General features: G+C 41.2%; 1 protein-coding gene across 4 annotated transcripts in view; it reads right to left on the reverse strand.

Moving 5' to 3' along the window:
* Nucleotides 1-16,621, reverse strand: part of HERC3 (HECT and RLD domain containing E3 ubiquitin protein ligase 3) — a 91,908-nt gene that overhangs the window by 51,565 nt on the left and 23,722 nt on the right. For all 4 annotated transcript variants that reach the window (XM_054727464.1, XM_008143560.3, XM_028148256.2 and 1 more), the window contains exons 4-6: nucleotides 5,204-5,363; nucleotides 1,173-1,249; nucleotides 99-320 (exon numbers count right to left, since the gene is read on the reverse strand). In XM_054727464.1, the coding sequence (XP_054583439.1) occupies nucleotides 99-320; nucleotides 1,173-1,249; nucleotides 5,204-5,363 (459 nt within the window). The remainder of the gene's footprint in view (nucleotides 1-98; nucleotides 321-1,172; nucleotides 1,250-5,203; nucleotides 5,364-16,621) is intronic.

Consider the following 16,621-nt stretch of genomic DNA (forward strand, 5'->3'; position numbering starts at 1 on the left):
CTAACATGGGTCCAGCACACAGAAGATCCCCAGGAAACATGTTTTAAACAAATACATGTGTTTTTGAGCAAAGAGGTATGTATAAAGAGTTTACCTACCTTCTTCATCACTGAGCCCTAGTTGCCCTGCATTATTCATCCCCCAGCCAAAAACGGCTCCTGAGAGAGACAGGGCAAAGCTGTGGGCCCCTCCTGCAGCCACCTGAGCCAGCGGGATCCCCTCCAGGGACCTCACTCTCTGCGGGCTGGCTTGGGAGGGAAACTCCTTCCCCAGGCCCAGCTGCCCATGGCTATTCTTTCCCCAGGTGAAGAACTGACCATCTGAAATAAGAACAGGATAACTAGTATTAGCAGAAATGATACAAGTTCCATCCACAAACACAATCTCATTAGAATAATACAGTTGCGCAGTAGGATCATTTGTTAGTTGATCCCATACATACATCAAACCTGCCCAAGAGCAAGGGAGCAGAGACACTTCATGCTGTAAGGCGGTCCTAACCAAAACTCCCACTTGTCTTAACAACAGGGAGATAAGCTAAGTCATACCATTCTTCAAAGGCTATTAACATTTATGCAAATAAAATATCAAATGTTTAAGACAATTCAGTTTTGAATAGGCCAATTACCAGGCTTAAAACCACTAAGCAAGATGAACTATATCTGATCACCCCAAGACCACGAGACCCAGGATTTCAAGAAGGTCGGCATGAACTGAATTACGCCACAGAGTATCAGAACAGGACATGTTACTGTAGACTTCCTTCAAATTTATTCTAACAGAGAATACAGTATTATTTACGGGCTCAGGTTTCTCTAACTCTTTCTTTTTCATTTACTGGGGTACCCAATAGTGGAACAGAGCTTGATAGTGAGGTGAAGCTAAGAAAAACCCATCTTCTGTAGGCTCCTGTGCTCAGGAACTCTTGGGTACCGTCCTGTCTGCTGCTCCTCTTCCCCCGGAGAGAACAGGAGCAGCTATGATGACCACCTCTTTCATCATTCACACCTGGGAAAAGTAAGGGTGCCTGGGAACGGCCACTGTCCAACAGGGACGCACAGACACTAACCAGTTAATTAAAGGGTTCCAGTTAGACAACATCACACAAAAACGCAAAGAGAATTGGTCGCAAACGTAACTTAACATGAGCATATATTTCAATGTTACGTTACCAGCTGCAAGAGCCAAGCAATGCCAGTTGCCACAGGAAACTTGTAAGATTGTCTGCTGGTTCAGCTTTTGTATTAACCTAAAACAGAAAAGACTTTATTCTTAAGAAGGACATCCACAAACAATACTCCTACCTAAATAAAACAGCTGTAATAAATAACATCATCTTTCCTAAAAGACTTTTAAAAATCAAATATATGATCTTGCATGATATAATTCTATTAGGTCTTTCACTTATCTCCTGCCTCAAAACACACAAAAAAACACCTTCTGCACATAAACCCATTACCACACCCTCTGTTAATTCCCACCTGTCATCTCCAATTCAGGGACAAATGGAGTAAAGCTACAGAGCGAATTCCCTAAGAATACAGTTAGTGTCTGAATGACTTTCAAAATGAGGGCAATGCCATGATCCAGCAATTCCACTTCTGAGTATATAGCCAAAAGAATCGAAAGCAGGGTCCCAAAGAGATATTTGTATACCCACGCTCATAGTAGCATTTTTTACAATGGCCAAAAAAGGTAGAAGCAACTCAAGTGTCCATAAACAGATGAATGAATAAACAAAATATGGCATATAAATGGAATATTAATCAGCCTTAAAAAGAAAAAAAATTCTGGCACATGCTACAACATGGATGAAACTTGAAGACATTATGCTAACTTATATAATAAGCCAGTCACAAAAAGACAAATACTGTATGATTCCACTTATGAGGTACCTTGTGTAGCCAAATTCATAGAAACAAAGTAAAATGGTGGTTGCCAGGGGCTCAGGGGAGGAGAAATGAGGAATTGTTGTTTAATGGGTATAGAGCTTAATTTCTGCAAGATAAAGTTCTGGAGATTGGCCACATGTGAATATACTTAACACTACTGAACTACAGTACATTAAAAATGGTGAAGATGGTAAATTCTATGTTGTGTGTTTTTTACCACAATTAAAAAATAATAATAATAAGGACAATGCCTCCAAAACCCTGATTTCATAGGATTACTTTTCAAATCGCATTCCTCTGCTTGCTTGTGTAAAGACAGATAAGAACAGTACCTGTTTCACAGGGGTAAGAATTAAATGGAAAAAAAAATACCATGTAAGGTACCTTGCACTGCCAAGAGAGCTGGGAAGCCTGGGAATATCTCCTGCTCTCTATTTTAATGTTCACAAGTTGCCACACTCCTCTTCATTAAGTGATGCCATAGAAATAAAAGAGTCAGGTGGACATGCCCTTGGGAGTGGGGTATTTTAGGAAATAGATAGGGGCGGATATTAGTTTGGTAGCTATCAATTTTGTTAATGTTTTATTTTTTTCAGACATAAAAAAGTTAAGAGTTCGCATATGCATTTAGTAGCAAATAGTACCCAACTATTTTTTATTGAGATAATTGTAGATTCACATGCAGTGATAAGAAATAATAGAGAGATCCCTTATATACTTGTCTAGCTTTCCCCAATGGTGACATTTTACAAAACTGTCATATGAGAATACTGGCATTAATACAATCTACCAATCTTATTCAAATTTCCCCAGTTTTACTTGTACTCATTTCTGAGTGTGTATTAATTTTATCACCTGTGTATGTTCATGTATCCACCACCATAGTCAAGATACTGAACAGTCCCAACACCACAAGGATTCTCTGGTGATGTACTTTTATAACTATTCCTTTCCTCCCCCATTCCTAGATCCTGGCAATCACTAATCTATCCTCCATCTCTAAAATTTAGTCATTCCAAGAATATTACATAAATAGAATCATACACCAGGTAACCATCTGGGATTGGTTTTTCTTCCACTCAGAATAATTCCCTGGACACTCATCTAAGTTGCTGCATGTGTCAATAGTTGTTATAACTCCACTATTTTTTTAAAACTGGAACATTAGTTACTGACTAGGAGACCAATGTTTCAGAAATTTATACAGCAATAGCCCCTTTTCTGACCAGTTTCCACTCAAATTCTCCACAATTCTTCCTTTATGGATCAACATTTCCCTTGACACAACCACAGTTACAGAAGGGAAGCAGGTCAAAGGGACAAAAATAAATAGGGAAATTCTATCCTTGAGCTGGAGAGCAGAGGGTATATATAAAGAGAGAGAGATAGAAACGTCAATGATAAGAAAGAATATTGATTGGCTGTCTTCTGCACACCACCCACAGGAAATCGAGCCCCAACCTGGGCATATGTCCTGACTGGGAATTGAACCATGACCTCCTGGTTCACAGGTCAACACTCAACCACTGAGCAATGCTGGCCAGGCTATTGTGTTTTACCTACTCATCTCATCTATCCTCCTAATAAATCTGTAAAGGTTCACAATACATAACTACACTTTTAAGTCAGGAAATTGAAGCTTAGAGAAGTTGATTTGCCAAGGTCATTCCCCTAATAAATAATAGAGCCAGTATTAGTATCTGAGGCTATTTAACTTCAAAGCTATGTTACTTTCCACAATACTAAGTTATTAATTAATAAATTTATTTTAATTAAGTTATAAAATTATACATAAACCAAAGTCTCAAAAGTCATTTATAATTTAGACACAACTAATGAAAATTAAATTGTTACTATAACATAGATTACTTCATTTTCAGAAATGAAATGCCACTAAAAGCCTTTGATTCTTTATCATCAACAAATGAAATACTTTTGTTATTAATGTTATCTTTTCCACAATTTCATTAAAATATAGCACCCTTTTTTTTCTTATATCACTCTCCCTCTTCCTCCAAAATTAAATTAATTTTTGGAAGTAATGAATCTGAGACATTACCTATTCTAAATCAGGAAGTGAATCAAATCACTCTTACCTCCATGTTCCTCTTTTCCTTAAAACAGCTTTTGATTAAAAAGACAAAAATCTAAAAGGGGCAAAAAGAAAGAAGAAGAATATATTGTCCTTTAAAGGGGGCAATAACTGGGCAAGGTCCGAAGAGAGGCCATTTATTAAAGAGATTTGTGCTGAGCAATGTATGTGCTGGGCACCCTTAATAAAGGTGGTGCTAAAGTGAATACTCCAGGTCTCCTGCCATCAAGAGCTCCCAGCTTTGTACTAGAAATAGTCATTAAATAAATAATTACAAAGAACATGACAAGTACTACAAAAGGGGTATGTATATATTTGTAGTATAAAGGAACCGGAATTAAATGGTGGACATAAACTGGTGGCCTCTTTGATCATTAAGAACTCTCAACAGCCCGGCCAGTGTGGCTCAGTGGTTGAGCTTCGACCCATGTACCAACAGGTCGCTAGTTTAATCCCCAGTTAGGGCACATGCCCAGGTTGCAGGCTCAATCCCTAGCAGGAGGCAGCCGATGATTGTTCATGCATTGATGTTTCTAACTCTTTCTCCCTCTCCTTTTCTCTCGCTCTCTCTAAAATCAATAAACATATTTTAAAAAAAAACAAAAACAAACCAGCACATCACCCACAAAAAGTCCACTTGAAAGTAACTTCAATATTTTGTATTATTTTTTAGTGGTGAAACATCTGTTATATATTTAGCTAAACCATCTAAGATTTAGAAGTAAATATTAAAGAGACTCAAAACCACTGTATTAATATTATTGTGATAAACAGCTTATGCATATTTAGTATTTTAGCTGTTCTTAATGCTTGGGTAATTTGGCCTATTATTAGAGTAACAGGTCAGCCTTGTGACTCTAGTTTAAAGTGCTTGAGTATTTGATTTGCAATATTATGTGAAAGGTTATATGAAAAGATGCTTTTTTAAATTCAAAAATGTATCGAGTTCCAAGCACTGTTAGCAATTAGGCTACTAGAATAAATAGAGCACATTCCCAAACTACTCACATTTTTTAACTTGAGATACACACTTCTGTAAATAATTACAATTTTTATGGCAAGTTCTATAACAATATAAGGCACAGCAGTGGCACAAAGGAGAAGCAATTAAATGAAGCAAGCAGAAACTAAAACAAGATGTCTAACAAAGCAACTCCGGAAATAATATTTACAACAATTGACATTTGAAAACTCAGATTCCTTTCTATGACATTCTTACCTGGGCACTGCCACTGAATCCTCAGTAGTCATGAGTCCCAGTTGACCATCACTCCCTGCACCCCAAGAAAACAGCTGGCCCCGGTCACTGAGGGCCAGACTGTGGGACTCGCCACACGCCACATGGACAATATGCTGATCTGCTAACGCTCCAATTTGCTCTGAAAGAGACCAAACCAAAGGAGGAAAATGTACAGCCCAGAAACAGGAATTAGGTTTACAAAAATAGAAATAGAGGCATGGATACATGGAACAGACTGATGGCTGTCAGAGGGGAGGGGGGATTGGATGAAAGGTGAAGGGATTAGCAAAAAAAATTAGCTATATAATAAAGAGCTAATATGTAAATGGCATCATGCTGTCACTCCGTAAGGGCTCAGACACTCAACACTGGGGAGAGAGGAATGGGGACCAGCCAGGCACAAATGAGCTCACAAGAGAGGAATGGGGATCAGCCAGGCTGCAGCCTGGGAGAGGGACAAGCCGCCCGCCCTTCGGTCCCAGGCGCCAGCACCTGCGGCTGTGGCCCAGGAGAGGGACAAGCCGCCCGCCCTTCAGTCCCAGGCGCCAGCACCTGCGGCTGTGGCCCGGGAGAGGGACAAGCTGCCCACCCACAGTCCCAGGCACCAGCATCTGCAGCTGTGGCCTGGGCGAAGCAGCCCGTCCACGGTCCCCTGAGGCCGGCCAGAAGGAGGAAAGCCCGGGTCCCAGGTGCCTGCAACTGGCCTGAAAAGGGAATCCTGGGTCCTGGGTACAGGGCAAGGCAGGCAGAGGCAGTTAGGGACGATCAGGCCAGCAAGGGAACAGTTAGAGGTGATCAGGCCGGTAGGGGAGCAGTTAGGGGCGATCAGGCAGGCAGGCAGAGGTGGTTAGGGGCCATCAGGCAGGCAGGCAGAGGTGGTTAGGGGCCATCAGGCAGGCAGGCAGAGGTGGTTAGGGGCCATCAGGCAGGCAGGCAGGCAGAGGGGTTAGGGGCCATCAGGCAGGCAGGCAGAGGGGTTAGGGGTGATCAGGCAGGCAGGCAGGCTAGCAGTTAGGAGCCAGCAGTCCCGGATTGTGAGAGGCAGTCGGACATCCCCCGAGGGGTCCCGGATTAGAGAGGGTGCAGGACAGGCTGAGGGACTCCCCCGCTCCCCATGCAAGAATTTCATGCACCAGACCTCTAGTATATAATAGACACAGACAACAGTGTGGTGACAGCCACAGGGAAAGGAGGGTGGGGGTTAAGTGGAAGTGGACAAAGAAGGGGAAAATGGGACAGAAAGAGACCTTGCTTGGGGCAGTGGGCGCACCATGCAGTGTGCAGATGGTGTTTTATTGAGTTGTACACTTGAAATCTGTATAGTTTGCAAACCAATGTCACCTCAATAAATTCAATTAAAAAAAAAAAAGAATTTTACATAGGCGAGGTAAAGAACATTTCCAAGACAGCTATGTAGCAGACCTATGAGGCAAAGTTGGAGAATGTCTCGCAAGGTGAAAAAGGAAACACAATCTTATGAGTTTTATATTAAGTTTTACAATTCTGTCAGACAATATAGAGGTTACTATGCCAAAGGGGGGGAGGGAGGGAATAATTAATTCCAGAAAACACTAAACGTTTTACAGGAAGTAAAAACAATCATGGAGAAATCAGAAACCCAATAAGAAAGGACACATGCACCCCTATGTTCATAGCAGCACAATTTACCATAGCCAAGATTTGGAAACAGCCTAAGTGCCCATCAGCAGATGAGTGGATTAAAAAACTGTGGTACATCTACACAACAGAATACTACGCTGCTATAAAAAAGAAGGAACTTTTACCAATCGCAACAGCATGGATGGACCTGGAGAGCATTATGCTAAGCGAAATAAGCCAGTTGGAGAAAGATAAGTATCAGATGATCTCACTCATTTGTGGAATATAATGAACAACATAAACTGGTGAACAAAAATAGATCCAGAGACAGAGAAACACTGAACAGACCGTCAAACCTCAGAGGGAAGGCCGGGGAGGTGGGTAAGAAATCAATCAAAGGACTTGTATGCATGCATATTAACATAACCAACGGACACAGACACTGGGGCTGTGGAGGCTTGTCCTGGGGGTGGGAGTTGCTGGAGCGGGGTCGATGGGGGGGGAAAGGAGACATATGTAATATTTTAAACAATAAAAAAAGCAGCAATCATGGTACATGAAGGCATAACCAAATAAATGTAATTTACATTATATAATGTAAAAACTTAATTGATTTTAAAAACTCAACTATTTGAGAACAAATAAGCATCTAAGGCTGAGGGAAGAGGAAAGGGTGGGTTGAAAATATAAGAGAATGCTAATCTTCCCCAGGAGAAAGACTCCACATTGTGTCCAATACTGAAAAAAATTTAAAAATTACATTATAAGCATGCTATTTAGAAATACAAAGTTAAATGTCAAATAGCTTCTGTGAGTGAGACTAAAGGGTGAGGATAATGAAATAGGGAGCTGCTATTTGACGAGGCATAGTTTGTATAAATATATTACTTGAAAAAAACACCTTTAAAGAAATATGCTCATTTCAGAAAAATCTCCTGAAAAATGCTGTAACCCCTGTTGTTCCCATTGCCCATCCTCTTTCACCTCTTTTTGGTATTAGAATCTTCCTCTCATCTCAGCCTTGCCCTATGCACTAAGAACAGTCCTGCCTTTACCTTGGAAAAATATAAGATACGCCTACTGAAGTAGCTCAGGTGATTCTAACTCTATTCCTCTAACCCTATTTCCACCTCCTACCACGGTTCCAGGACTTGGGTAGTTTTCATGACCTCCCAGGCCTGGGTGATACCTCAGCCATGACTGAGGACTGCCCTACAACCTGACCTCCTATGCCAACCATGAGCCTTTCCTGCCTGGACATTAGCAAACAGATAACATGACAATACTAAGTTTCTCCTCTGCCTGGCAGGACACTCTATCTGATCTACCATCTATTTCCTTGCCTCAAAGTCCATCAATAGCATCCCTCTTGATCTTGTTTACCATACTTAAGCTAAGCAACCTCAAAAGGGCATGTCTAAATTCCAAGTACCATTTCCTCCCAGTATGGTCAAGCCCTAGGCAAACCATACTGTCCCATCATCACTATCAGCCACCAGAAGAGACATCAAACCACCATCACAACAAAACCTGCAGCCCCAAGGCAGAGAAACTGTTCAGTAGTGCAAAGCTTTGTGGAGAATTTTAAACCACTGGTTGTACTAAGTTCGACTTATTTTTCCTAGCCCAAAACCAGAGCTCATCTATTTCAGACTGGGGATCTGTTACAGTGAAATTATAATCCCTCTTCTGGAATCTACTCCGTAGGCCAGGCCAATGTGCCATTGAATGCTTCATTCAACCTCTCACTGATTACACCTCTCTGCCCCAGTTAGGAACATTCAGGCTGCGATGCACATTTTCACATGTAGTGTCTTCTGATTCATTATGTCAAAACTATAGACTATATTTTGCAGATTATGACAGAACTTCAACCCACACATTAAACACACAAGAAATACCTGGCAATTTTGAGGATAAAAGCAGATTTTCTCTCTGGTCCTCTCAAAGCAGTATTTTAGTCTTTGGAAGTCTTTAGCAATGTCATCGACTCTGACTGAGCCACGGTAACAGCGCAGAAGAGTGGCAAACGTGGAATACTGCTTAGAGCAAATCAGCAGTTCAATCAGACTTGTGTTATTAGGATTGTTTCTACTTGGCTTTTGAACCATAATTTTTTAATGTATTTTCAAATTAATAGTAAACAAAAGTGTGGTAATAGAGAAGGACAATATGGGCTAGAGGGTAGATGGATGATGCCAATATTTACTTAATCCTTGCAACAACCCTGTGAGGCAAGGGTTCTATAAGCCCCAGCTCAGAAAAAGTATGTAACTTGGCCAAGGTTCACAACTAATGTGCTAGGAATGGATCCAGGTCTCTCTGACTTCAAAGCCCATATGCCCACTTGGCTATATCATCTTCCCTCCTGAAAATGGACTAAGCAGATTTTAAATTGATGAAAGTAAGTATGAATTGAATAGTCAAATTATGGATAATGGAAAATTGACTCTTTCCCCCATCGACTATTCAGATGAGAATATATAGCCAATAGTTTGCAAATATCAATATGAGCAATTGGGTGGAAAGTATACAGGATATACAAAATCAGTGATCAATATTTATTACTAAATTTTTTAACTAATAAAACTGTAACAGCCTGGCTGGTGTGGCTCAGCCGTTGAGTGTTAGCCCATGAACCAGGATGTCACAGTTCAATTCACAGTCAGGGCACATGCCAGGGGCTGTGGGCTCAATCCCCAGTAGGGGGCATGCAGGAGACAGCAGACAGATAATTCCATCTCATCAATGATGTTTCTATCTCTCCCTTTCCCTCTCTCTGAAATCAATAAAAACATATTTTTAATAAAAACTATAACAAAATAAATTGAATTTTAGCAGTTGGTATGACAAAAGGGATTACTTTCATCACTTAGATGTCTCCTTTTTGAGTTTCCCCAAATTGTCTACTCTAAAGATGACACTTTTCTTTAATAGTAGAAAACAGAAGACAGAGCCATACTGTGGGAAATCCAGCACTTTCCGCTGCTATTCTGTGGATTCTAAGTCCTCGCATTCACCCCACACTGCTTTCTGTTGCCCACTGAACTCTCACTCTAGTGCACATCTTGCCTCCTGCTATTACACTCTGCTCTCCCTTGGCGATTTTCCTCCAAAGTACCTATCAACCCAGACTGAGGAGTACAGCTTTGGGGTGATGAAAATAAATTATCTCAGCAAACCACTCAAACAGATTACAATCCAAGTTCCCTTGCAGATCCCAACAAAGAATTTCTGAGTGTCTGCTTTCCTCCTGGAGTCCCCTGGTCTCCCACAACACAACTAGGCTCTCTCCCCCTCATTTTCTTTGCTTCTATATCTGAAAGGTCCTGTTCTTAAGAATATGTTAACTACTTTATTTTTGTCTACACGTTTTGGAGGATCTGGGCTATGGTTTGGTGGGGTCTCCACTCTGTAACAACTCACACTTTAAAGTGACCCCTCCCTCCTCTCCCTCTTCCCCCCCCCCCCCAATTAAAGAGTTCTCTCTGTAAGAGGAATCCAACCTTGCTCCTGAGCCAAGGAACTCAAACCAGAGTCAGCTTTCTAAAAACATTTTTTTAATTTATCATACAGTCAATTGACTCTTTTCAGTGTACAACTCTATGAATGTAAGCACAAGTAACCACTGCCACCCATCAGATACAGAACAGTGCCATCTCCCTAAAAAGTCTCCTCATCCCTAATTCCTGGTGACCACTAATTTGTTTTCTACCACGATAATTTTGTGCTTTCAATACTGTTACATAAATGCAATCTAACCCTTTGAGACTAGATTCTTTCACTTAATATAATACCTCTCAGATTCATCCAACTTGTTGCATGTACCAATAACTTACTCCTTTGTATTCGATAGTATTATAGATGTACCATAAAGAATTGCTTCTAGCAATTATAGGGATTCAATGAACATTTATGTATAGATTATTGTGTGAGAACATGTTTTCATTTCTCTGGAGTAAATACCCAGGTGTAGGTATTTTAACTTTTCTATATTATTATTTTTGAAGTCAGTTTCTTATACACACCATATGTCTGGGTTATTTTTTAAACTCTAACATGATAATCTCGGTATTTTGATTGTTTAGACTATATTTAATGTAATTATTGATGTTTTTGGGTTTTTACTTATCTTTTTATTATGTTATCTGTTCCATTGTTCTTTTCCTCATTCCTACCTTCTTCTGCAATATCTAAACATTTACTAGTATTTCAGTTTAATTTATTGTTGTTTTACTATATCTCTTTATATACTTACTAGAGGCCCGAAACACGAAATTCGTGCGGGGGGGGGGGGGGGTGTCCCTCAGCCCAGCCTGCACCCTCTCCAATCTGGGACCCCTCGAGGGATGTCCGACTGCCTGTTTAGGCCCGATCCCGGGGCCTAAACGGGCAGTCAGACATCCCTCTCACAATCCAGGACTGCTGGCTCCCAACTGCTCGCCTGCCTGCCTTCCTGATTGCCTCTAACCGCTTCTGCCTGCCAGCCTGATCACCCCCAACCACTCCCCTGCCTAACTGCTCCCCTGCCAGCCTGTTTGCCCCTAACTGCCCTCCCCTGCAGGCCTGGTCCCCCTCAACTGCCTTCCCCTGCAGGGCTGGGTCCTCCCCAACTGCCCTTCCCTGCAGGCCCGTCGCCCCAACTTCCCTCCTCTGCCAGCCTGGTCACCCCTAACTGCCCTCCCCTGCAGGCTTGATCGCCCCCAACTGCCCTCCCTTGCAGTCCTGGTCCCTCCCAACTGTCCTCTCCTGCTGGCCATCTTGTGGCGGCCATCTTGTATCCATATGGGGCAGCCATCTTGTGTGTTGGAGTGATGGTCAATTTGCATATTACTCTTTAATTAGATAGGATTATTAGATAGGATAGAAGCCTGGTGCACAGGTGGGGGCCAGCTGGTTTGCCCTGAAGGGTGTCCCAGATCAGGGTGGGGGTTCCCGTGGCGCGTGGGGCAGCCTGGGCGAGGGGCCTGTGGTGGTTTGCAGGCCGGCCATGCCCCCTGACAACCCAAGCGGAGGCCCTGGTATCTGGGATTTATTTATCTTCTATAGTTGAAACTTTGTAGCCTTGAGCAGAGCCAAGCCTCCTGCTCACTCTGTGGCCACAGCCATTTTTGTTGGGATTTATTTATCTTATATAATTGAAACTTTGTAGCCTTGAGTGGAGGCCTGGGCCTGCCAGGGTGTGTGGAAAGCTTGGCTTCCTCCATTGCCGGGGAAAACTCAAGCCTCCTGCTCTCTCCAGCTCCGTGGCTGCAGCCATTTTTGTTGGGATTTATCTTCTATAATTGAAACTTTGTAGCCTTGAGTGGAGGCCTGGGCCCACCAGGGTGTGTGGAAAACTTGGCTTCCTCCATTGCCGGGGAAACCCAAACCTCCTACTCGCTCAGTGGCCGCAGCCATCTTGGTTGGGTTAATTTGCATACTCGCTCCTGATTGGCTGGTGGGCATGGCTTTTGTGTGGCGGAATGATGGTTAATTTGCATATTACTCTTTTATTAGATAGGAAGTGATTGCTCTAGGGATTACAATCTAAATATTTATATTTTCAGAGTCTATTTAGAATCAATACTTTACCACTTCAAGTAGAATGTAGAAACCTTACCACCATATAGATCTCTTTACCTTTCCCCCTTTAAGTTATAGTAATCTTAAATATTACATCTGCATACATTGCAAACTCCATCACAATGATATAATTTTTGCCTTCAACCCATCAGAGATGTTTTTTAAAGAACTCAAGAAGAGAATAGTCTATTATATTTACCCAGACATCTACTATTTCCACTGCTCTGCCTTGATTCCTGAGGTTCCAATATAGTCCCTCTGGTATCATTTTCCTTCTGTCCAAAGAACTTCCTTTAGCTATTGTTTAGAATAAATTTGCTGGCTGTGAATTTTCTAGCTTTTTCTTCACTCAAGAATGTCTTTGTTTCACACTCATTCATGAAAGCTAATTTTTTCTTGATACAGAATTCTGGGTTGACTTATTTTCTTTTAGCAATTTAAAAATGCTGTACCACTGCCCTAGCTGGTTTGGCTCAGTGGACAGAGCATCAGCCCTTGGACTGAAGGGTCCCGGGTTCAATTCTGGTCAAGGGCATGTACCTTGGTAGAACGTTTCCCGGGCCCTGGTTGGGGTTCATGCAGGAGGCAACCAATCGATGTCTCTCTCTCACATCAATGTTTCTCTCTGTCTCTCCCTCTCCCTTCCACTCTCTCTAAAAATCAATGGAAAAATACCCTGGGGTGAGGATTAACAAATGAATATATATACATATCTATCTATCTATCTATCTATCTACCTACCTACCTACTAGTAGCCCATTTGCAGGAAGAATCCTGCAAGTGGCCGCTGCGGCCGCGTGCGCTGCCTCTGTCGCCGCCGTTGCGGCCACCGCGCGTGCCCCCGTGGGCCACTGCCACCCGCCCCGCTCCGCCCCACCCAGGCTTTCCCTCTGGCAGCCACCTTGCTTTCCACTTTTCCTCCCTCTTCCTTCTAAGTTGTCTTCAGTCTTCACTCCATCCCTCCCTCAGTGTATGCAAATGAACTTCCATCTTTGTTGGGTAATTTGCATACTCACCCTGATTGGCTGGTGGGCGTGGCTTTGGCTGGTGGGCGTGGCTTGGTGTAGCAAAGGTGCAGTCAATTTGCATATTACTATTTTATTAGGTAGGATATATATACATATATATGTTGTACCACTTATGGCTCCATAGTTTCTGAGATGGAATTCACAGTCATTTCAATAATCATCCCCATGTAGGTAATATGTTATTTTTTTTCTGGCTGCTTTCAAATATTTTCTTTGTCTTTAATTTTCAAGTTTGATTTTGACCTGTCTGGGTATGGATTTCTTTGACCTTATCTTGCTTGGGTTTACTGGACTTCTTGAGTCTATAGGTTTATGTCTTCTGCCAAATTTGAAAAAGTTTCAGTCATTATTATTTTCAGCACCACATTCTTTCTCCTCTTCTGCTGGGGACTCCAATGATATGAATATTCTTGTCCCACAGATTCCTAAAATCCTATTTAGGATATTTTATCCTTAAAGGCATAAATCTAAATTTACCATGTATGCTTTTAGATGCAAGAAACCAAATATACTGCATTAGAACATATGGAGGCCTGTCACAGGCGATGGGAGGGAAGAAGTATTTGTGTGTTTTTGAGTCATTAGCATGCCACTAGTCAGAATAAAACCAGCTGCAGTGACTCAGTTATTTTCAGGAACTCAGATTTGCCAACCATGCATAATCCGATGCCTTAAAAGGATTTTAAAAGAGAAAGACTGTAAATTAGAAAACTACCTGACACCTCTGGTAGAGGGAGTCCTAAAAGCAGAAGGGACCTCTGTGGTGGGGATACAGTGGTATATATAACTTTATATAGCAAATGTCTGAGTCTTCCAGTTGGTAATTCAAAACCCTTCCAAGAAGACTGAAATCTTAATGCTCAGGCACAAAACACTACCTGTCCCTCAAAGGTCAGCTCAGATGCTTCATACCATAGCTGCTTCATCCTTCAGGGAGCTTCCCTTTCCTGTGACAGCACCAGAGTGCCTGCATGGGTACCTACAAGAACTAGAGTGTAAACTACAGGAACACTGCCTCACATTAAAGAAATGCTAGGAAACACCTGTTGACCATATAAAGTCTTTAATACCAAAATGCAAACAGCATTAAGATGTCTCAAATGACTGCTAAGGAAGTCATGGACATTAAAATACTATGATTCCTCGTAAAAAGAGAAAACAAACTGGTTATTTCAAAATCAATGGAGAGTTCATGGATATTTCAAAGCATCATCATCCTTTACAGTAGGAATGGAGTAACTAAAACATTTTCAAAAAACGCATGAATCAGAAGTGACAGAACCAAGACAGGTCCCTTTAGAAAATAAATTAATCTGTGTTAGATCCACTAATATAAATAGGACATTGTTAAGAAATCCCGGTTTCCCCCACTTCTATGGGTCTCCTTTATTACAAGAGGCTTCCTCACGGACACATGCTGCAGCCCCTCTCCCATCTCTGGAGAATGGGAGGTGGGGGCTGAAAATTCTAATCTTTTAATCATTGCTTGGTCTTTCTAGTGACCAGCCCCCATCTAGGAGCCCACCCAACCACCTCATTAGAACAAAAGATGCTCTTATCATCTTTAGGAATTTACAAGTTTTTTAGAAAGTTGTGCCAGGAATGGGGTAAAAAAAAACAAATATTAGAACAAGAGATAGCTTATAAAGTGCTCTTATCACTTAGGAAATTATAAGGGTTTTTATGGAGCTCTGTGCCAGGAACTAGGAGCAGAGACCAATTTATATATGTTTATCTCATAAACATTTGTTCTCATCCAGAATAAAAACCAAACCCTCCCAATTTTTACCACATACTACAGTTAACCAACAGCACTATTCTGCTTCCTTAGAGCTTAGATATTTTTAACTTTGTCCTCCTTGGAAGGCAGCCAAAACCCATGGACTGACCCAAAAGATAATAAAAAGTTCTCTATACTAAATCACAAAATATACACTGGAAGCTGATGTGCAATCACAACAAAATACTTGCTAGTCCACTTCTTGTCAAAGAGGCTGTGTAAAAAGTCCCTACTTTTGATTAACCATTTAAACTGCGGTAAATGGAAAAAAATTGTTTTTTATTAAATCAAAGGATAGAGAGATAACACATTTGCTAGCTTTTAGGTAAAAATGAAGAAAGGACCGAAAAATTAAAATTATGAGACAAATCCTACCTTTACTTCCTAACAAATAACTAGTAGACACCTAATGTTAGTATACTACCCATCAGTACAAACTTTAAGGCAGACATTTTGACAATATTCCATAAGCGTTAGTTTTGCATGGTCTTTGATACAACAGTTGAATTTCAACAAATGTCTCATAAAGAAATACTGTACATTGCACTGCTATTAACAGAAAAAAATTAAAAGTGAATTGGGATTATACACTACAAATTGAAATATGCAGTCTTTTAAAAAGCTAATATAGATCAGTATGAACATGATGATCATAGAAAATATTCATGAGATATTGAGAGGAAATGAATGTTACAAAGAAGTATTATAATATTATCTCATTTTTTTAATTAAAATGCAACCAAGGTATGTGACCTTGATGGGAATCGAACCTGGGACCCGTCAGTCCCCAAGTTGACTCTCCATCCACTGAACCAAACCAGCTAGGACGAAAATACCTCATTATCATATGTCTGACTCACCTGGGCAGCCATGCAATCTTGACCAGAAATAAATTCTGCATAAGAGCCTAAGAAAAGTCAAAATGCCCTAGTATTTCATATAAATATGCAAATTACACAGTGCAAAATTCAGAGTCAAGAATACATTAAGGAGGAGAACAAGAGTAAAAGTGAAAGAAACCCAAAGCATGGCTTCTTCTTGACTAGTGGGTCTGGCCTTCATGGCCAGTCCAAAACAAGGGACAGAGAGTAGCCACTTAAACTAAAACAGTAAAGGATTCATTATCTTGAAGTTTTTGGCTCCCTTCAGTCTTTCCTATCACAGAGCTTTGTTTCACTGGTTGGTTTCAGCCGCAGGCACTAAAGCCTGAAGCTCTCCTGGCTGGACACTCATGATCAATCCTAAATTCTCCAGACAGCTCCCTTTGGCTCAACACTGCCAAACTGAATGGTTCATTTAAACTGAACAAACTTGAAACAGTGGGCTGACCCAAAATACCTAAATCAAGGCAGTTAAGTGGTAATCCATAAAGTGACTTAGCTAAGGGATGTCAGTGAGATTTACTCTTTTTCTTAAGTTCATAAA

The sequence above is a fragment of the Eptesicus fuscus genome, chromosome 2 (genome assembly GCF_027574615.1).
Source record: "Eptesicus fuscus isolate TK198812 chromosome 2, DD_ASM_mEF_20220401, whole genome shotgun sequence".
Classification (NCBI taxonomy): domain Eukaryota; kingdom Metazoa; phylum Chordata; class Mammalia; order Chiroptera; family Vespertilionidae; genus Eptesicus; species Eptesicus fuscus.